At 48.5% G+C, this 23,072-nt stretch overlaps 1 protein-coding gene across 1 annotated transcript in view; it reads left to right on the top strand.

Annotated features, from left to right (window-relative positions):
* The window catches only part of bmpr1ba (bone morphogenetic protein receptor, type IBa), a gene marked incomplete at its 5' end in the record, with an annotated part of 24,832 nt that extends 1,760 nt beyond the window's left edge, over window positions 1-23,072 (top strand). The window contains 10 exons of the mRNA XM_080852230.1: window positions 14,706-14,871; window positions 16,388-16,490; window positions 16,736-16,838; window positions 19,082-19,178; window positions 19,446-19,584; window positions 20,015-20,207; window positions 21,076-21,373; window positions 21,698-21,873; window positions 22,402-22,532; window positions 22,880-23,072. Of these exons, the coding sequence (XP_080708356.1) occupies window positions 14,706-14,871; window positions 16,388-16,490; window positions 16,736-16,838; window positions 19,082-19,178; window positions 19,446-19,584; window positions 20,015-20,207; window positions 21,076-21,373; window positions 21,698-21,873; window positions 22,402-22,532; window positions 22,880-23,005 (1,532 nt within the window). The 3' untranslated portion in view covers window positions 23,006-23,072. The remainder of the gene's footprint in view (window positions 1-14,705; window positions 14,872-16,387; window positions 16,491-16,735; window positions 16,839-19,081; window positions 19,179-19,445; window positions 19,585-20,014; window positions 20,208-21,075; window positions 21,374-21,697; window positions 21,874-22,401; window positions 22,533-22,879) is intronic.

Raw genomic sequence — 23,072 nt, 5'->3', positions numbered from 1 at the left:
CTGCTGGAGTTTATACAGAACTAAAATGTTCTGAAAACAGCCCTGTAGTGCAATGTTTCTGTCTAGGAGAAACCTCAGAGCTCCCCTCCTCAGATTACAGACCAAGAAATTAATGCATTCATGTTTGTAATTGTAAGCTTAAGAGGAGAAATTGGTTCAAGAAGCCACAATATACTTTAGGTATGTTGGAGACTCTGGAGGCTAAAATCAAATCAGCACAAGCATCTCACAGCAGGGTGCCAAATAGTTTCGTTTTTTTCTCTTTTGAAATTGTAAAGAGCATCGGGGATTTCAAGGCATTTGGAATTAACTTAGCCTTTTGACAACTACTAATTAAAACACTTTAAACACACAGTCAAAATAAAATGAATACTATACTTAATGAATAAAATGGCAACATGCACTTTCACAATTAAAATGAAACTGGACAGAATGAATGACCTTCTGTAACTGCTTTTTGTGTGTGAGGAGAAGGGGCTGGAAACATATGTTATAATGCTCTAGTTTCTAGTCCCTGATGACTTCCCTGACTCCTGGGACCTTAGCTTTTCCTTTCATGTAATAACTTCAAACAGTTTCTAACCAGACCCCAGAAAACAAGTTGGTGTCTCGGGCCGTACAACTCTGTGTTTTGAGCCACTCGGACCTGGTCATGTTTCGCATGTAGAGCACCTGTCCCATAGGCAGTCTGCTAATGACTGAAAATTACAACATTAGTGCACCACCTGCAGGTCACACGGCTACACCTTCCCTAGGCGGGAAATCAGCCAGGCATTCATTTTAATATTGTATGAGACAGGCTTTGGCTTCAGACACGTTTGCGTCCTCTTGAGCACTTGAGGAGGTTGCGTATGGCAGTCTGAGTGGAATGGATTGGTGTAGTTTCGCTCGATAACCTAATTGTGTCTGAGAAGTCGTTTGATTTTTCGCAATTCCGCTGCTTGCTCATGTTGGCTTGGCATTGTGCCAATATTTGTATCAGGCTGAAGGCTTCTTAAGTCGATATCAGTGTAAAGTAAACAATTGGAAAATACCTTGTTATGAAATGTTTTTCACAGTATGCAATCTCTATAAGACTCCGCAAGAAGACATAGGCATGTTTATAAAATGAATATGATTTGACCCGACCTACTCACTCACAACTAAGGAGTCTGATACATTAAATTACTATCTTTGTTATGTTTAAAATCTGTGATGCCAGGCTTTGGTATGTTGTGAATTAAGTCCATTACTCATGAGGCAGAGAGGTGAATGAGTTCATTAAAGCCGGGATGTTTCTGCACTGACCTGCAGTCTGTCAAGTGACCAGTGTGCAGAAGGGTCAGTCCTAGTACTAAACAAAAACAAACAAACACAACTAGGGTAAGTCCTAAGAGCTACAGTCAGATGTGAGAGAGATGGACGTGAGGAGTGATGAATAAGAGAGGGAGAAATACAGCTGGAGAGAATAGAGGGAGTAGCAGAAGCTAAATAGTGTACCTGTGTCTCTGAAAAAAGACTTGTGTGTGTGTGTGTATGTGTGTGAGAGAGAGTGTGTGTGTGAGTGAGTGTGTGTGTGTGTGTGTGTCAGTGTCTCTCTATGTGTCTGTGTGTGTGTGTGTGTGGGGGGGGGTTATATTGTGTGTATTTCTGCCTGAACCCACCTAAGTCTGACATGACTGAAGTGGAATGTTGTCAGTGCCCCCATGTGCTGTGAACACCTTTGCTCTGAGACACACATGCGCTGTGGATGTCTTTGCTCTGAGACACACATGCGCTGTGGATGTCTTTGCTCTGAGACACACATGCGCTGTGGATGTCTTTGCTCTGAGACACACATGCGCTGTGGATGTCTTTGCTCTGAGACACACATGCGCTGTGGATGTCTTTGCTCTGAGACACACATGCGCTGTGGATGTCTTTGCTCTGAGACACACATGCGCTGTGGATGTCTTTGCTCTGAGACACACATGCGCTGTGGATGCCTTTGCTCTGAGACACACATGCGCTGTGGATGTCTTTGCTCTGAGACACACATGCGCTGTGGATGTCTTTGCTCTGAGACACACATGCGCTGTGGATGTCTTTGCTCTGAGACACACATGCGCTGTGGATGTCTTTGCTCTGAGACACACATGCGCTGTGGATGCCTTTGCCCTGAAACAGACATGCGCTGTGGATGTCTTTTTTTTGTGTGCCAACTGTAGGGGCCTCTCACACAGGATGAGAAGACTCTGTGCAGGGGCCAACAGGGGGCTAAGAGTGACTGTGAACCCTCTCCACCCTGGCACCGAAGGAAAAAGCGCAGCGGAACAGTAGTCACCGTTTGGCTCTACCAGAATACATATATGAGACTCAAGCCCCTGCTCACACCTCCCCAAACCCTGGGAATATCATATTGTGTCAAAGGATGGGCCAAGAGCAGACACAATGTAAACCCCCCTGACGCCCCTCCCCTGCTGGTGCGTATTATTCTTTCCCCCACTCTGTGATGTCTAAGTTACGCCGCGACCCGAAACTTCCTATTTGGGTTGGAGGCCGAACCGGCGGAACGTTCCAGCACAATGTCCCTCCTTGCGTTCATTTATGAAGTGCAAGTTTATCACTTGTCCCCCTCTCAACGCCTTCAAAGTGTCTCCCTTGAAAAAAAATATGTATGCTTAATGACTTCACAGAACGTTTTTTAAGAGCCAACAACAGAATCCAATCCTATAAATCCCATACTATGACCGCAGAGGAGCTCTGTAACAGTTACTGGCAAACTTTGAACAAATATTTGAACAGGTTTATGATGAGAGACCTGGCCTGCATTGGATTGCATGTCAAATAATAAACACACAGTACTGTTTTCTTCTTTGTGGCGTCCATTTATAGGCACAGGGTTTTATGGACGCCAGAGGAGCCTTCACACCTTTTGCTTAGAAAACAGACTTTCAGCCCCTGCACTCAGAAATGTGTTTTTTGAAGTTAGCTGAGAAAACAAAACAAAACAAGACGGTGTAAGCTAGGAGCTTGTTGACAACTTTTAGTCGAGTCCTACGGAGGATGAGCCTAGACCGTCCAGCAAAACAGAGAAATGGTCATGAAAACAAACAAGGTGCGGTTGCACTATGAGGGGGTCAGGAGGATTTGAGGTTGGGGTAAGGGGGGAGTTTTTGCTGCGGTGAGGAGTGATGTGGTGGTGGTGTGAGGGCTGATTGAGGGACAGCTGGCAGGTGCAGGCCCAAACCTGGCTTTAGCAGAGCCCCTGCTCACATTGTGTGACAGCAGAATTGGTCGCTGGATGGGTTGATGGTGGGGTAGAGGTTGGGGTGGCAAGAGTGTGTGTGTGTGTGTGTGTGTGTGCCTGCGCGAGTGCACGACTGTGCGTGTGTGTGTGTGTGTGTGAGAGAGAGAGAGAATGTTTGTGTGTGTGTGTGTGTGTGTGTGTGTGTGTGTGTGTGTGTGTGTGTGTGTGTGTGTGTGTGTGTGTGTGTGTGTGTGTGTGGGAGGGGGGGGGGGGTCTGGTGCCGGGTAACATAAAAGTGTGCTGTGTGTCTAAACATGGCGTGCTGGAGAGAGGGAGAGATTTCCGGAGAACCATGAGGCACAGTCTGGTTTTTTGGCACCGGACCCTTCAGAAAGGTTACTGCTGACAGGAAATACAGGCTCTCCTTTCAGGCTCACTTACAGGCAGAGAGGGGTAATACCCGTGCAGGGCTCTGTCTTTCTCTCTCTCTCCCTCTCTCTCTCTCCCTGTCTCTCTCCCTCCCTCTCTCCCTCTCTCTCTCTCTCCCACCCTCTCTATCTCTCTCCTTGTCTCTCTCCCCCTCTCTCTCTCTCTCTCCCCCTCCTCTCTATATCGCTATCTCTCTCTCGGACTTTCTCTCTGTCGTTTTCTTGTGGAAACCTTAGTCACACCTCAGCTTCAGCTGCTTTCCCACGCGTTGCACCAGATTTATCAGACTTGACGTCATCGCAACCCCCCACAGCACTAGTTTAGCTATTTCTGCATGGATTTTCAGCTCCATTAGACGGTAAGACATCACACGTGCGAATGATGTTTGATGGTGACTAAGAAACTTTTGGGAGATTTGTAGTAATATTCTTCTAGTCAGATTCATCTGTCTCTCAAAAGTAACATTTTTTTTGCCGGCCATTCTCTCTGCAGGGTTTGGTTGAGAGAGCTTCAGCCATGTTTGCAGTGATTGAACCTAATCGAGCACCAGTGTGCCTCAATTGGAGCATGAGCAGAGACGATAGTTGGAAAGCAATTTGCCATCGATGCTCGGTTGGGTAGGCCCCGTATTTGAACTGCTTAAGAGACCTGCTGTTTGTTTAGCTCGATTACACCGGAGCCTCCTGCCGCATGACGTGTCATTTTAGAAACAGCGCCGGCACTCCGAGAGGAGTCTGGCCCGGACGCATTGGCAAACAGCAGTGCATCCAGACCGAGAACCCCACGTGATGCGGTCTGCCTTCCTTCGCAAACACTCACCGCAGCGCTAATCGGCGCTCCGGGGTGTGCTGGCAGCAACGTCTCCAAATGGATGGAAAATGACTGTTTAACTGTAAGATAATGACACAAGCGCTTTGGCTCTCTCTCTTCTCTTGCTCTCTCTTCTCTTTCTCTGTGTGTGTTTGTGTGCTCTCCTGACCTGTGTGAAATAAACATGTGTAGGCTGTCTCCAACCCCCTCCTCACCCCCTACAGGCACCTTAATCCTGCTATCAAGCTTCAGCTCGTCAAATTCTCTTTGCTCTTTGAAGAGCAGTCAAATGAGGCAGGTAGCTCCCAGGTAATCGCTGGCACGGGCAGGCAGGCTAATCTTTGTGGTTGATACCCTCAACCCCACCACCCCCTCCACCTGGACCAGCGGCCCACTGGGAGATAAGCTCCATTGTAAGGGCTCCCTTTTCTTATGAAATCATTTATTGAAATGTCAGCTGGATATAAGGCCCCCCTGCCGTACAGGTGGAAAGTAGCCATCCACTGAAGAAGGCAAGGGGCTGAAATATGCCTGGTTTATCATCTTCCCACAGAGAAAAGTAGGAAGATGAGATGGCTCATGTGTTTATGAGTAGGGTTGTGCAGGTATCTTTAATCCTAATGACATATTCATGTGTTTATGAGTAGGGTTGTGCAGGTATCTTTAATCCTAATGACATATTCATGTGTTTATGAGTTGGGTTGTGCAGGTATCTTTATTCCTAATGACATATTCATGTGTTTATGAGTTGGGTTGTGCAGGTATCTTTAATCCTAATGAAAAATCATTTGGAATTGTACGCTGTTGTGTGTTAGAGTGTAAGTGTCACATCTGCTCCCAGCAGAGACGGCTGGAGGTGCCAGACAGGAAAGAACATTGAGCAGATGTTAACAGGCTTGGCACACTGTAAACAATTAAAAGATTCAACACAGACGTTGTACTTCCATACACTGAAGTTGAGAACATTCAGTGATGTAAACCACTTCCCAGGCTTAACACTGCTGCATGATACAGCACTGTTCTTTATCCTCTAATTAGCGCTCTGGAGGCAATGCTGCACGGAGCCATCAGTATTAAAAACAGTGCTGTGAATGAGGAATGTGCCTGCTCAAAGAGGAGAGCCGTAAAGAAAGCTAGAGAGAGAGAGAGAGGGAGAGAGAGAACCAGAGAGAGGGAGAGAGATCTGACAGACTTATCAGGGCGGAGGGATCACAGGATGTTGAAAGACATTCTGTTTCTCCTCTTTCTCCCTTTACCTCCTTCAGAGAATGCCTTCAGCAAAGCCCAACCGCAGTTACTCAGATGAGCATCTCTCCTTGTTGTTCTCCATCACTCCTCCTCCTCCTCCTCCTCCACTGTTCCCACCCTCGTCTCCCTGGCTGTAGCAGGCTCTTTGGGCTCCAGGGTTTATTTGAATGTGAAGTATTTGTTTTATGTTTCGTGTGGTGACTCAGCCTTTGAGAAGGAGTCGTAAGGAGTGGTGCTGGAAGAGACAGAGCGAAAGCGAGAGAGAGAGAGAGAGAGAGAGTCTGCAGAAAGGTTTGGCTTCTCTGGAGTGTCCCGAGGAAGCAGAACAGCTGCGGAGCAAAGTGTTTATTTGAGAGGGGGGGGGGGGGGGGGGGTTTGGAGCAATGCCTTCTGCGCTTTGAAGAGAAAGGCAGGTTCAGCTTGGCTTATTGTTCATAGACTTAGAGTGTGTGTGTGTGTGTGTGTGTGTGTGTGTGTGTGTGTGTGTGTGTGTGTGTGTGTGTGTGTGTGTGTGTGAAGTGCATGTTTGTAATTTCTGGCTTTCTTTCTGCCTCACTGAGACTTTTTACCTGCACCTGTATCTGTCATGGACTAAGTATGTGTGTATCTTTTCTTAAAGTCTTTAATCGACTCCTAAAATAATGCATTAACTGTCACATTGCTGCCCATCTGAATGCCTTTGTCACTGAATCTGTGTGTGTGTGTGTGTGTGTGTGTGTGTGTGTGTGTGTGTGTGTGTGTGTGTGTGTGTGTGTGTGTGTGTGTGTGAGTGTGTGTGTGTGTGTGTGTGTCTGTTCAGGACTCTTCAGTAAATTCTGGAATGTCTTGTTCCTGATGATAAGGTTCTTAAGTGGACTTGCCACAAAAATGGGACTTAAAAAACCTACGAGCAGTCATTTCTGTGAGTATTAAAAAGAGTCAAGTGTGGTTTGGCACAGTCTTTAACTCCGTTATTAAAACACTCTTGCAATTAGATACATTGAGCACTCAAGCACCAATATGGTAATGCATTATGCACTTAAAATGATAATAACATGATTACAAACCCATAATATCTGATTCCATACAGATACACTAAAACATTGTTTACTTATGGATAGACACACTTTTCTTGGATTGCTAATGTATGGAAATATTCTCACTCACTGGTTAGCCACAAGCCCCCCCTCATCCCCTGCACACATGCAAGACCGTGACAGTATGGTCTGAGTGCAGCTATGCGCGGCCATGGAGGAACGGACAGCATGAGTGCCCAACAGTAGAGATGGGGAACTGGGAGGGGGGTGAGGAGAGGAGGTGGTAGTTGGTGGCAGGTTGTGGGGGAGGGGGGTACCCTTAGCTCTTGTTTTCCCTTGCCTAATCACAGCAACGTGCCAGAGGAGATCTGAGAGAAGTCCGAGCGCGGCAGTGTTTAAGATAGAAACGCTAAGCCCCCCATGATGGTACTGCGTGTGTGTGTGTGTGTGTGTGTGTGAATGCTGGAGTGCATGGCATTGTTGTAGCTGCCCATGTGTGATGCTGTCTATGTGATTTAGTGTGTATGTTTTTATGGTTGTCAAGTAGTGTGAAACTGTGTTTGGTCAGCGTGAACACATGAACGTGTGTGTTTGTGAGTGTGTATTTGTGTATGTATGTGCTTGTGCTTGTGTGTGTGTGTGTGTGTTTATGTATATCTGTGTATGTGTGTGTGTGTGTGTCCCGCATGTGTCCTCTTCTCTCTCCTTTGGATGGCTTTTATGGCCGTGCTCTGCTCTGCTCTGCTGAGCCTTTGAGACTATTTACAGTGTGTGCTCGCAGTGTGCTTCATGCTCTATGCCAGTATTGTCCTCCCAGAAAAAATGGCCTTGGGATTCTAGCATGCCAGCGATGCCATACATCAGGGATGAATTACTTTTGACTGGCAAATGCAGTATGTATCTGACGGCTGGGCCACTGGTGGTCAGCGTAATGTGTGTGTGTGTGTGCGTGTGTGTGTGTGTGTGTGTGTGTGTGTGTGTGTGGCTTTTGTGGTGGCTGTGGTTTGATGTTGGGTGAGAAGCAAAGGGGGATTGGGCCATTTTGAGCCGGGGTCAATGTGGAGAATTTACAACGCCCACTCGTGTTCTAGCTGTATGTGTTTGATCTGCCAGTCTATGCACCATCGCTGACGTTGAAGCGATCGTTCAAATCCCATTTTGGTATAAGAGAAAGTGCAATCTCTGTGAACCCTCAGTAGAAGGGTTGTGGCGCAATCATTCACAGTTATGCGCGCTGGTTCGGACCTGCAGAGATTTAAAGACTAGTGACAGGCAGCATCTGAGCTCCCTCTCTGATGCTCTGGCGGTCTAGCTCACCAGAGGGCTGGAGGCTGTTGAAAAATTCCACCGCTTTCTAAAATGTCGCTGGAATCTCTTTGAACGCCCTGAGCAGGAGAGAGAAGAAAAAAAAACCAGAACAAAACAAAAATCACTTAAAATAGCTGGGCCTGAAAAGGTGTCTCTGGCAGCCTCTCTTTTCACATTTGTTTTGGTTGTGGAGAGAGTGAGGGAGAGTCTGTGGAGTATCACAGGCCCAGATGGCCGAGTGCGAGTCTGCTGAAGAGACCAGCCGGGGTTCTTTATCCCTTTTATGTTTTCATCCTCTTTTTGGGAGGAGAAAGTTCCGGAGCCCTTCTGAGGATGTCATTCTGCTCAATTGGACTCCTCGGGTAACCCACCCCCCCCCCCCACACACAAAAACACAGAAAGAAAAAAAACACTCAATGTGGTTCCATTAACGGCGTGTCAATGGCTCAGCCACATTGCCTACTCTTTTTGTCCATTATTATTCCATTTTCTCTGGGTGACAAGGAGGCTTAACCAAACTAGCAGACCTTTTAATAAACCTCTGAGGCCTTTAGCAAGCCCTGTGATATAGTACCCACTAATAAAGCAGTCCCCATTCTGTGCGCCTGTGTGTGTGTGCATGTGTGTGTGCGTGTTCTGGACTCTGTGCTCATGTTACAGCAGTGTGTGTTTTTAAGTGTTTTCCTTCCTTGGCCTTGATTGATGCTGTGAGCCTGTAGTGACAGGTTAATGTGGGCCCTGTCTCCCCCTGTCTCGTCATGTCACATCACCTGTCCTGTCCGTCCTGTCTCTCTGTCACCTCCCCCCCTCCCCCTCGTGCCTCTGGTGTCTCTGTGGACAAAAAGAGCAAAAAAAAGGTGACAAAAGATTATTAATGGGGGGCCAGTGTGGGGTGTCAGAGGGCTCTTGATCTCACCTCTTCCGAGAATGGGACCTCCTCTGTGTATGTGTTTGTGTGTGTGTGTGAAGATGCCATCCCTTACCTGCCACTGAAGGACGAGACAAACTAAACAAACCCCCGCCCCTCCACCTATCCACCCCCCCTCACCCACCTCCTCCTCCTCCTCCACAGGCAGGCACTGAGAGGGAAGCCGAGGCATCTATCCGCAGGAGCGGGAGCAGGGGAAGGGCCTTTGTGTGCGGAGGGACTAATAGAGCATGACTTCCTCCGGCCCTCGGGGGCCGCTTGCCCTCCCCAGAGCAAGGAGGTTGGAGTGGATGGGGGGGACAATGTCAAAACCACCGGAGGGCCAGAATAAAAAACACCGCAGGGGGTCCCCAGGAAGGCGACCACCACCTGTTGGCCCTCGCCCCCATTACCGCATTCCATCAGAGCCACATACATATCTCTCGCCACAAATGGCACACTCGCCATATCTCTCGGTCGTATGGTCAGAATGTCACTGCTGGTGACTCGACTTGGCCATGTGGACCATGTCATGTTTGGCTGTAAGATCACTGTGACTGGCAGCTTGTCTGTGTCGTGTTTGGTCAGAATGCCACACAGCTTGCTGAAGCTCAATGTGCAGGATTACCTCCTCACTCACTGTCTCTCTGTGCCTCCTGCTTGAGTTCAGAGGTTGACTGGGTCGAGGCTACAGGCCGGCCGCTGGTTGCCGCCATAGATGGCGTGTATGGGCACTGGAGGATGTGCTATGGAGATACAGGGCTGAAAAGCCCGCTAAGAGAAAGCGCTCAGGCTGCGGCACACATGTGTTCTCTCTCCACACAGATAGAATTGTCAAACATTGAGATGTATGTGAGCTGAAATATGTGAGATGAGGCCCACTGTCCAATCTAAGTGCGTATGTCGCACGTACAAATGCACTCGGGAACACGTGAAAGTTTATACCCCGCCAGTTAAAAGGGTTAAGTCTGCTAGCTGTTTGACACACACCAGTAATTAATGAGCCTGATCCCTATGTGCCCTGACACTAGAAGATGGCGCGGTGAACACTCCCAACATCCCTCCACCCCACTCAGTCCTCTGGCTGCTGTGTGTACAATGTGGCGCCTGCTAAAAAGTGGGCTTTTAGCGCCAGAGGCTACGCTAATTGGGTGCTGAAAGCGTCCCATATCCTGCCCCCCAACCCCACCCCCCACCCTCACCCATAAGTCCTCTATCAGTGGGAAAAAAGCGCCTCTCGATGACGGCAGGGGCCAGGGGCTCAGCGCTGACTCGCTTCTCCTGCAGAAAAACAAGTGCAGCTATCAATCTGCCCGACAGTACATTCTTGTGAGCAGGGTTGAGGGGCGGGGGACGTTTTAGACTCCAAACAGTTCTTGCGATGGGGAAGGATGAGAGAGGTTTCTGCGTTGCGATATGCGAAGCGTTTGAAGACAGACAGGGGTTTACATTAGGCGAAATGAAACGAGCGTCCAGGAGGGGTTAAGCCTCCATCCATTACTGAGCCCCAGAGATAAATCCCGCCCGGCATCGCCCTCTGTGTTTACAACTTCAAAAACTCCTCACATGCACTTTCATTTTTTAGCTCAACCCAATGCCTCTCCCCCCTGATAAGGCATCCAGACCTTTGAAGCAACCTTAGAGAGCTCTTGTAAGTTGAGCACTGAGTAAACTCTCACAAATCTCACTTCTCCTTGCATTTGATTTCGTTCTCACCGATCGCTAGCTCGACAAATAAATGTTTTGGGTTTCTGCATGTTATTCTTGGAAATGAAGATCAGATGTTTTGTTCTTCAAATGTCATTGTTTGGTCTTTTTTTTCATGCTACAGTGCTTCTCACTGCTCTCAGCAGCCTATTTTTGGTGCTGTCTCACACACACACACACACACACACACACACACACACACACACACACACACACAGCTTTCCCTAAGTGGGCTGATGAGGCTCAGTTTACCGGGAAGCGTGGAACATTATTGACCCCAGTCAGGTTTTCTCAGGACAGGATAGGACAGGACAGAGGAACAGCTAAGTCCTGTTTGGCTGGCCTGCTGCTTTTCCACCATTCATTTAGAGAGTCAAAATGTCCCCTTGTTCTGGGTGCCTGATGTGTGCTCACGCGCCCTGCAAGGTGCATTTTTTGCCGTGACGGATGCCTTCCCACACGAATGGTAACCATGAAAAAAAGGATTTGTGTGCTTCCTGAGAAAACAGCTGAGGTGTGTCTTTAAAAAAGAGAGGACACTGGGCCTTTAGCCTTCCTCTGTGTTAGGACATTCACACACGCACGCGCGCACACACACACACACACACACACACACACACACACACACACACACACACACCAAACGCACACACACACACACACACACACACACACACACAAACACACACACACACACACATACATATATATAGACTGCTCAGCATGCACATATTGTATGCACAATTACATTCAAACACTTATTCACACACACACACACACACACACACACACACACACACACACACACATTTCACACATTTATTATTCACCAGAATTCACACATAAGAACACATATATGGCATGCCCGTACTTTCACAGCTCAGAGATAGAGCGAGAGACAGATAGAACGAGAGAGAGAGAGAGAGAGAGAGAGCCTGCTGCTTTAAGAGCACACAGGTGTGGGATTATTCTGGCTGTTTTGTCAACTGCTCAGCACCGCCTCACATGACTATGCTTCCCGCTCACATGGTGGTGGAGGGGGCCACTGACCACCCCCTCTCCACACACATGCACACACAATCCCTCTCTTACTTCCCCTCCTCTGACCCTCTCCCCTCCCCTCTCTACCCCTCCTTCCCCCTGTCCTGCCCTGTCCTGTTGGTCTGGTGCGCTCCCACTGCGTCCCTGACAGATCCCGTCTTATTTAGCCAACTCACATTTTCACCTCTGCGGCCCGGCCAATTTTCCCCTTCACCTCAAAATGTGTGAACCTTTTTCACAACCAGTTAGCTCTGATCTTGACGGGATTTGTCAACTTCAAACAGAACCCCCACCACCGCCACCACCCCCACCAACCCACCCCCCACCCCCAAAGAATAGAAGGACACCGCATCGAGTGTGACTGTAGAAAATGTGCGAGTGGGTGAAAGCCTGACCTACTTTTTCCCCTAGCGCTCGTATGCAGCACTGTCCCGATTGCCCTCATGTTGACGATAGGAAGCCGTTTCTCTAACTGATATCCCATCGTCTGCTCATGTTATCTTTTCAAAGCCTCATATTTAATCCACTTGAAAGGGACATCTAATTAGCTATCCGATGCTTCTCCCCACTTCTTTGACTTCGAATCAAAGAAAAACACAGATTGAAATTCCTGATGCTGATCCAGTCGGGCAGTTTTCCTAGAGCAGCCAAACACTTTATAAATGTCAGCCTCTCTTTGGAAAACAACCCGTTAGCCCAGAGTTTGTAGTTAAACTGATAAAAGAAACATATTAATTACTGTCATCATATTTATGATAAATTAATTTAAAAAGACAAGGGAGGTACATTTGAAAACGTCTATTAAATCCGACTGTGTAATTGGCAGGAACTTCTTGATTTTGGCTCATTCAATGTCCGAGAGACCTCCACCAGGGTCCTTCAAGAGTATCTGTGTTCTAGGTTTGCTAAGAACCATAACTGCACCGAGGCTAACCGGGGAAACAGGGGGCTCTGGATGCCCCCTTACTTATCTGATTCATCTGTTAGTGCTTTGGCCGTAGAGCCAAGACCAATGTTATTAGAGACAGATGACCGTCTAAGGGCGTGGAACTAGAACGCACACATTGGTGTAACAGCCCATTGGCTCTTCCCATCGCTACAGTCAGCAGTGTACTGTCAACACAAGATGACAAAAGAATGCAAGGACTGCGAAGAAGGTTTGTTGAAGTGGATATATCAGATAAGGATGTGTATGCAGTCTGCCGGTCGCGTTTGAGAGGAAGTCCAGGGTGAGAGACGGCACTCTGCTTGTTTTGTCTGGTGGCTGCTCCTGTCTTGGTCCTGAAGGACTGTTTTTCCTCTGCCCTTCACAACAAATGAATGCTTTTCGTTTGAAGGTGTCTGGGACTTTGCACTGCAGTCTAGCCTGGCTGGGCTTGGGTGGGTGGCAGGGGGACGGCACAGGCTCCTGAGGGCTTGGTGTTGCGCAACATTTTGTGTCCTGGTACCACCACTGGCCATGGTGTTGAACCAGAAGAGTCTGTGATTAACCAACTGAACATGCCCAATTAGACCTGCCTGTGGGCATCTCCAACTCAGAAGGAGCAAAAATAACCCCCAGTGGCCACATACAGTGCTACACTATGTCCATTGCCCTGTTACGCAACTGCTGTTGTTGGTTGGCCTGATGTTAGCTGGCTTGTTAGCTGGCTTTAGTCTTTGAGTGTTGTTGCAAGACTGATGTCTGGACTGTCAGTACTGCCTCCTTTAACCTCTCCACAATGTACTCTTAACCTGGATGATATCCCTCCACTGAAATGAAATGAAATGAAAACAGAGCGTTTGGTGGTGGGGTCAGAGGTAACAGCGCAGCCCTCAGCCTCCACGTGTTTGATGTGTGCTGCTGGGTGTTGGGTGTCCAGAGGAATGCTCCTCAGCACCTCCCCGCACCCATCTTCTCTGAGCTCCAGTCGGCCATTCCTTGAAGGAGCACTTATCGGATACAGAGTATCCCTGGAGCACATCGCTGGACCTTGGCCGCCCACGGAAACGACCAGATCGAGTTGCAGCGCCCCGAGTGTCGAACCGTGTTTCGCTTCTCCTCCTCGCCCCAGTGGTTATTTGTAGAGGGGAGGCTGGAGGAACGGCGCGCAGCGAGGGTTGAGCGGGCGGCCGGGCGAGAGGTCAGCAGCGTCCAGGGTGTGTAAACACAGAGGAGGGCTCAGATGTGTGCGTGTGGCTCAGCTCCCCGCTCAGAAGCGCCCGCGCTCCTCCCTGCGTGAAGCTCCACACTGAGCCAGCACGGCTTGGGCCTTGATTGAGAGGCCTAGTAAAGTAACACCGATGCGCAGATATTTCAAGCCCACGCAGAAGAGATGAAGCACACATTGTGCGCCACAGTGAGATGACATACATCATCGCATCACATATTCATCTCCCCCTTAAAACATTCATCACTCCAGTTTCACAGACTCAGGCCTCTTGTAGTTTTATAAGAATTATAAATGGGAGTGTTGCAGTGCAACTGTAAACCATATCTACACACACACTAAGTCACATTATTAAATCCACATGCTGTGGAATAGGAAATGAAATGGTGCTTTTGTGTTTCTGCTTTCTGGAGAGGATTGCGTCGAGGTTTGGTAGCGGTTCCCTCTCTGACAGGTGAGTGACTGTAAATGGAGATGCGGCTCTCTGCGTGTCGCTGAGTTTCACGCTGTGGGAAGGGGCCTTGTGTACACACGGATATCCCTGCCACACAGCTGGCGAGCATCTGTTCCCCGCTGACACGCCGAAACAAATGGCAAGAGAAGCTCTGTGAGTGAAGAGCCCCACTACCACTCGCATTAGAGTCTTGTCATAGCGCTCCGGACGCTGACATACTGTGTGTCAGGACTACATGCAGGACGGGGAAGTGTGTCCACTGAAAGTACCAGAGCTTATTATGTTTTTTTTTTCTTCTCACAGTATGTTCTTTTCTAGAAAGATTTCAAATCATACAGCCATATGTAAAGAGAGGATCAGCCTACTTGTACACTGCGATGCTGAATGCTGTAATGTTCATAGCCATCTCATGTCTTCTTCCCTCCAGCTAACGTCCTGGACGCCATGTTACTGAGGAATTCTGGGAAGGCGGCTGCGGACAGCAGCAGAGAGGCCAGCGGCGGAACGGCTCCGGCTCCGGCTCTGCCCCAGCGGCTGCTCTGGTGCTACTGCTACCACCACTGCCCCGAGGACTCCAAGAACAACACCTGCAGGTATGCCTGACCAGCACAGCCACAGCAAGAGCAGACTTCCACATGCCTGCAGTTACATCGTCTATGTCCACATTACCCAGTGGAGTAGATACAGTACATTTCTTCAGGGCATGAGGGCAGCGCACCTCTAGCCAAATCACATCAATCAAACAAATCCCATATACCACACTCACAGATTCACAGACTCACAGACTCACAGACTCACAGACTCATGAACTCACAGACTCACAGACTTACAGATCCACAGACTCATGAACTCACAGACTCACAGACTCACAGACTCATGAACTCACAGACTCACAGATTCACAGATTCACAGACTCACAGACTCACAGACTCACAGATTCACAGACTCACAGATCCACAGACTCACAGACTCACAGACTCACAGACTCACAGACTCACAGACTCACAGATTCACAGACTCACAGACTCACAGACTCACAGACTCACAGACTCACAGATTCACAGACTCATTAACTCACAGACTCATGAACTCACAGACTCACAGACTCACAGATCCACAGACTCATGAACTCACAGACTCACAGACTCACAGACTCACAGACTCACAGATTCACAGACTCATGAACTCACAGACTCATGAACTCACAGACTCACAGACTCACAGACTCACAGACTCATGGGTTAACATACTCACAGGCTCAGAGACTCACAGACTGACAGGCTCACAGACTCACAGACTGACAGGCTCACAGACTCACAGACTGACAGGCTCACAGACTCACAGACTCACAGACTCATGGGTTAACATACTCACAGGCTCAGAGACTCACAGACTGACAGGCTCACGGGCTCACAGACTCACTTCCACATTCAAGATTGTCTATATCCATATTTTAAACTAGAGCACGTTTTCTTTTGGCATGTGTGTAAGTAGCACTTGATGTGATATGTCCGGAGGACTTGAACACCGGCAAAGCCCGCTGGTTGCTCTTGACAGTGCACTGAAAACAAATTACATTTTCTACTGGCAGCTTCATAGCTTATAGACCAGGAATGTGTTTTCATACATTTCAGTTTTTTAATAGAAATGATTCATTTGACATAGAATTGGACTCACTTTCTGTGGTTATCAGTTGTAGCTTGCCAGGGAATTGACAAGCAGTGAGTTTTGTAATTTGATAAATGCCTTTTTTTTCTCTGTCCTTCTCAGAACATTTGCCACAAACCCTTCAGAACTTGTGCCGCAAATAATGGCTGACATCGTAAATTAGTGCCTGATGGGCCAATTAGTGAACTGCACTCGCTCTGTCAATTTTGATATTAATCAGCGCCGGCGAACAAGTTCAGAATGAGTCATTTTTATGAGCAGACAAGAGAACAAAATAAGCCTTAATCGTACTGGCTAATTCAACTGACAACAGTATCTACTGGCAACAGTTAGAGCACCTTCAACACCATTTTTGACCCAAGACTGATTTTTATCTGTTCTCTCTTTCTCCTCTCCTGTCCTCTCTCTCCTTCTCTCTATCCATGTCTTTTTCGCTGACAGGACGGATGGTTTCTGCTTCACCATGGTGGAGGAGGAGGAAGGCGGCGTGCCCGTCCTGACCTCTGGCTGCCTGGGGATGGTGGGCTCCGAGTTCCAGTGCAGGGTGAGCCCTCAGTCCCACTCACCCACAGTGAACCTTCACACTTAGAAAGTGAACCAGTCCTAATGCACTAGCGATGACATGTTTGAGTACAGTCCCAGGCCTGTAATGAGGCTTCTGATTTGATCTGAAATGCTGCCTTTGTCCTAATTTAATCATGTAGTAGATATACTCTTCCTTATGCTACAATGGTGCCATGTTTGAATGGAAGGTAACTGCGTATGTATTTTGTTGTTGTTGTTTATCAGGACACTGGGAACTCTCGTCAGAGGAGAACACTGGAGTGCTGCACTGACCAGGACTACTGCAACAGAGACCTGCGCCCTACCCTGCCCCCACTCCAAACCCCCAGTAAGGGCCACCCTCTCTTACATCCTAACGCTCCGCTAGCGCAGCACACACACCTCCAGGGCCGAACACCAAACACTGGGAGATCCAGACAGCGGAGAGAGTCATTAATCAGTGCAGACGAGTGGAAAAGCCCCTTGCACTGTTTCACACACCTCTCATGTACACACACACAGACAGGCAATTACACACGCATGTGCCCGCGTGCACACACAGACATACACACACACGCACACACACACATACACATACACAAAGACAGGCACATATTTTTATGATGTACTGGACAACCAAAAAAACGTTTTTCTCCACAGTCATGCGTCAGTGTGCTTGTAATTTGCTGCTGTAGTGGGACTGGGTTGGTCTGGTGTGGAGCTTAATGGCTCGTCTCATCTCGTGACTCCTTCAGGTTTGAATGTGGGCTCGGATGTGGCTTTGATGGGGTTGATTTCTGGTCTGTGGGATGGTGTGATGATCTATGGCAGATTAAACAGCTACAAACCGCACATCAGACACAGAGGAGGAGGAGGAGGAGGAGGAGGAGGAGGTGCTGGTAGAGACTCTGGGTCGGTGGAGAGGGGGGAGCAGGTGAAATGGAGCCGTTGGGTCATCTTGTTTTCTTGCTCTCGGATGAAAGGGCAGACTCGCCCCCTAGGGAGTGCTTGTGTTTCCTGCTCCGGCCCAAACTGGAAATATCGGCGAAGCTGCCACTCTTCACTCCAGAACAAATTACCCCTCTACTGCCAACCCCCACCAAACCTCACGTGTCTGTGTGTGTGTGTGTGTGTGTGTGTGTGTGTGTGTGTGTGTGTGTGTGTGTGTGTGTGTGTGAGCGATTATGTGTGTGTGTGTGTTTGTGTGTATGACAGTGTCAGAGAAGGGGACTTCAGAGTCATCCGTAACAATGGTGTTCAGTCTAGCGGAAAGATCGAATCTCTGACAAATGAATAATTTGAGAAGCCCCCTGTCCCCTTCACACTTGAGCTGAGGCACATCGTCAGGATTTATGGAGGGGGGGGGGGGGTGGGGAGCTCTATCCTCATATCAGTCAATGTTAACTTAAATGAAAGCATACGTGTTTGTGTTTGTGTGTGTGCGTATGTCTGGATTAGTGTGTGTGTATGTGGGTGCACATTAATTGTGTACAGTATGTGATTATGAGTGTGAGAGTGTGTGTCTGTTTGTTTGTGAGTGCGCAAGTCTATGGATTGCACTCTCAAGGACCCCTCAGTCCTCTAGAATGGCTTCTGTGTAAAGTAGCTGGGGTAGTAATGGAGATGCTGGAGGATATGTAGTATTCCAGCTCAGAGAGGACGGGGAGCACAGTGTGTGTTTGTTTGTGAGTGCACAAGTCTGTGGATTGCACTCTCAAGGACCCCTGTTTGTGTGTGTGTGTGTGTGTGTGTGTGTGTGTGTGTGTGTGTGTGAGTGTGTGTGTATGTGTGTGTGTGTGTGTGTGTGTGTGTGTGTGTGTGAGAGTGTGTGTGTGTGTATGTGTGTGTGTATGTGTGTGAGAGTGTGTGTGTGTGTATGTGTGTGTGTGTGTGTGTGTGTGGGTATGTGTGTGTTTGTATGTGTGTGTGTGTATGTGTGTGTGTGTGCTGGCAGAGTGTACAGCAGTAAGACAAGAGTCCCAGAGAAAGGCTCGGCCTCTACGGGCCCCCACCAGTGTCACTGTCCTGAAACCCAGCCGTCCTGCGTCAGGAAGCAGCCGATCGATCACAGCTCTGGTTCCTTCTCACGGCCCAGCGCGGCCCACTAGGGGACAGGTGCAATGGTGCGTCAGGGGCCAGGGATGACAGTGACGCAGGTAGTGGTAGGGGTTGTAGGGGTGGGCTTGATGCTGGGTGGCGGTTTTTGGCAGAGCATCCAGAAACTGTATCCAAGTGTTGGGAGTCCAGGAGAGGGACACTGAAAAGGTTGCAACAAAATAGTGGTTCACTGGTTGTGGAGGGTTTTGTTCTCCAGTTAATTCCCATTACCATATGATCTTGACTCAGAGCACATTCAATTGAAAGTTGCACTAAGATTGCAAGTTTATCATATTTTTTTTTTCTGCACCAATATGCCAAAACAAATTCCTGGTAGGCGTAAACTTACTAGTCAATAAAAACAATTCTGATTCTGATTGTATGCTAACTGAGGATGGAGAGAGTACATCATCAAAATGGTACTTGTCATTTTTAAATGCATTTGAATGAATGCCTCTGCTGTAACCCACTCCGCCTCTCTCCCCTGCTGTGTAGATTATGTGGATGGGAACATACACCACATGGCTCTGCTCATCTCAGTGACGGTCTGCAGCATCATCCTGTCACTCATCATCGTCTTCTGCTACTTCAGGTGAGAGCTGCGGCCTGTGTGCCTGTCTGTCTGTATGAGATGACCCTTTGTGAAAGCATCGTAACCATCCCACCATCAACACTGATTTACAGACTGATAAACACTTACCTGTACAGCAGATCAACAGTTCAGACACACTATGAGGTTGTTTCTTTCTCTCTCTCTCTCTCTCTCTCTCTCTCTCTCTCTCTCTCTCTCTCTCTCTCTCTCTCTCTTTCTTTCTGTCTAAAATTGTCCCACTTATGCTCATACCGTTTGCAATTTCAGGTACAAGCGTCAGGAGTCTCGTCCCCGCTACAGCATGGGCCTGGAGCAGGACGAGACGTTCATCCCCCCGGGGGAGTCTCTGAAGGACCTGATCGAGCAGTCGCAGAGCTCAGGCAGTGGCTCAGGGCTCCCTCTGCTGGTGAGGCCCACACACTACATTACATATCTCACCACCACCACAACAGCTCACGGCCTCGCGTACATCACCTTAAAACCCCATTACTCCTGTCCACTCCCCACCTCTTCTCCCTCTCATTTCCTGTCCAACTCTGCACTAAGCTATCCATTAAAGGCATAAAAGGCCAAAAACACATTTAAAAAAAAAAAAAAACATTACGTTGCTTGCAAAGTCAATGTTTAAAAATGGAGTTTCATATCTACTTTATCACCCTGGCTTTTATGTAACCTAAGAGGGGTCATTGTGCCAGCGTACTTGGCAAGCCTTGGTGTCAAGTAATATGATTGAAGCAGGAGAACAGGTTGTTACATGATGTACAAGCCCCCCCCCCCCCCCATAACTGGCACACACACACTGACATGCCAACCTCCTTTACCCCCTCCCCCATCAGGTGCAGCGCACCATCGCCAAGCAGATCCAGATGGTGAAGCAGATTGGTAAGGGCCGCTACGGCGAGGTGTGGATGGGCAAGTGGCGAGGGGAGAAGGTGGCCGTCAAAGTGTTCTTCACCACAGAGGAGGCCAGCTGGTTCCGCGAGACTGAGATCTACCAGACAGTGCTGATGAGGCATGAGAACATACTGGGTAAGGAACCAAAGTGGTTTGGGAGGACATAACAAACCAATAATTCCCCCTGTTCTCAGCTAAGGATGTAGCCTAAATGTCTTGCATACCAGACTCTTCTTCCTTTGCTTGTGAATGAGTGTACTTGAAAGTGGATTTCAAGCAGATATTTCCTTTAGTGTGTCCGTTGCACCCCTTTTTGATTATCCGAAACCAATGGCAGGAAAAGTTAGGGGAAAAAAAATATTCATAGATGTCAATTGTGGCAGGTTCCGAAAACTCCAGTAGCCTGCCAGAATCCTTCTACCCCCAGGCATGTAGATGAAGTTGCCATACAAATTAGATTCCCCTCTGTTTTGCCATCAGCTACATTTACACGATTGAAAAATTAGAATGCTCAAAAAACACTTTACTGGGTCGAGTAGTGGGACAAAACCTTTCGGGCATAAGAGCCCCAACTGTTTCGAAGACCCCTCACCCCCAATGTTGTTACTGCATTGGAGACTATGTGCAACTGAAGGGCTCCCCATGACCCCCTCCAGCCCACCCAGTTGAAATGAAAACTGTGGTGGTGTTTCTGTTCCAGTGCTAACACGTCCCTGCTGAATGTATTGAGGTCGTTGACCTCACTGTCAGTTGAAACCGCCTCACTCCTTAGCGGAATGAAATCAAACATGACTTCCTCCCTTGAACCACCCATGTCTGCGCGCACCCTCACACCAGTCAGCATTCTGCTCTCATCCCTCAATTCATCTCTCTCCCTCTCTCTTTCTCCCTATTTTTCCATCTCTACATCTCTCTACCTCCCTTTCCCTCGCTTTCTCGCTCTCTCTTATCTCTCCTTTCTTCTTTTCCCCCCCTTCCTCTCTCCGTCTCTTTTTCGCCCCAGGCTTCATCGCAGCCGACATCAAAGGCACGGGCTCGTGGACACAGCTCTACCTGATCACCGACTACCACGAGAGCGGCTCGCTCTACGACTACCTCAAGTCCACCACGCTGGACACCAAGGCCATGCTGCGGCTGGCCTACTCGTCCGTGTCGGGCCTGTGCCACCTGCACACCGAGATCTTCGGCACGCAGGGCAAGCCGGCCATCGCCCACCGCGACCTCAAGAGCAAGAACATCCTGGTTAAGAAGAACGGCACCTGCTGCATCGCTGACCTTGGCCTGGCAGTCAAGTTCATTAGGTCAGTGAAGGAGGGGGGGGCAGTGGAGAGAAAGAGAGCGGGAGAGAGAGAGAGAGAGAGAGAGAGAGAGAGAGAGAGAGAGAGGAAGAGATAGATATCATCCTAATTCAAAAAACCTCCCCTCACAGAGCGAGCAGATCAAATATAATGTGACAATATAAATTAGATCACAAAAACAAGCAACCCTTTTAAAAACATCTGACTAGAAACCATTTTCTTTAACATTTTAACATTTAATACAACTATTTTCCAGTAATGACCCTTACATGGCATAACTCTTTTTCCAGTAACGATGCTTACTTATCATAACTCTCTTTCTGTCAGTGACACAAATGAAGTGGACATCCCCCCCAACACACGGGTGGGCACCAAGCGCTTCATGCCCCCCGAGGTCTTGGACGAGAGCCTCAACCGCAATCACTTCCAGTCCTACATCATGGCCGACATGTACAGCTTCGGGCTCATCCTGTGGGAGATCGCCAGGAGATGTGTGTCTGGAGGTAAGACCCCGCACCGCACCGCACCGCATCCCACCGCACCGCATCCCACCGCACCACGCCGTGCCAGCCCTCCCGCTCTCTGTTCGCACCAAGCACCACGCTCTTGTAACAGAAGTGTTTTACAAAAAAAGCGGGGCTGTTGGTGCTGGCAGCGCTTCAAAGCGACTCATTGAGTTCCCGGGGAGCACCCAGGAGAGCCTGCCTGCCGAGCCTGCCGCATATGCAGGCAACTGTATACATGTGGGTGTAAATGTTTAAACAGAAAATGGATCAGTCCCTCAGAGGACTCATATTTCCCCCAGGTATTCATAGCAGAGCAGACACGGTGAATAGGAGATTGGTTGTTCAGATAGACGTTTCCATGTTAAATGTACTATTGAAGGGGCACTCTCCGTAAAGCACGATACACGATATAAGAGTTGGCAAAATGACTTTTTGTATTTTTATATTTTGGTAATATTTATGTCTACCTATTCGAGAACACTAGTGTTGACTAAACATGTTCATGGCTGTGGGTGTTTTTTGCAGGCATAGTAGAAGAATACCAGTTACCGTACCACGACCTCGTGCCCACTGACCCTTCATATGAAGACATGAGGGAAGTGGTGTGCATCAAGAGGTTACGACCTTCATTCCCCAACAGATGGAGCAGTGACGAGGTAAAGGCACATGAGACACACACACACACACACACACACACATACACATACACATACACGCACACACACTCAAGTTCACACACACCAAATACACACTCTGTCTCTCTCTCACACACAGACACACTCACACACACACACTCAAACTGACACATACTTTTACACCAAACACACACCACACATGTGCAGAAACACACTCACACTTACAGGTACACACATACACACAAACGCACACAGACACACACACAAAGATGCTTTCTCTCCTTCCCTCTCTCTGTCTCCAAAGTGAGTCTGTGTTCGTTGTGCTGACGGCTCGTTTTGTCTCTGTCCCTGTGTGTGTGTGTGTGCAGTGCCTGAGACAGATGGGGAAACTAATGACCGAGTGCTGGGCCCAGAACCCCGCCTCTCGCCTCACCGCCCTGCGCGTCAAGAAGACCCTGGCCAAGATGTCAGAGTCCCAGGACATTAAGCTCTGAGAGGGGGAGACCATGAGGCCCGGCAGCAAAAAGACATATCGCTTCAGCTACCCACAATCCCTTGCTC

Source organism: Sprattus sprattus (assembly GCF_963457725.1).
Source record: "Sprattus sprattus genome assembly, chromosome: 15".
In the NCBI taxonomy this organism is placed as follows: Eukaryota; Metazoa; Chordata; class Actinopteri; order Clupeiformes; family Clupeidae; genus Sprattus; species Sprattus sprattus.
The sequence above is the reverse complement of the archived record's forward strand: the minus strand, read 5'-3'. Positions and strand labels throughout refer to the sequence as shown.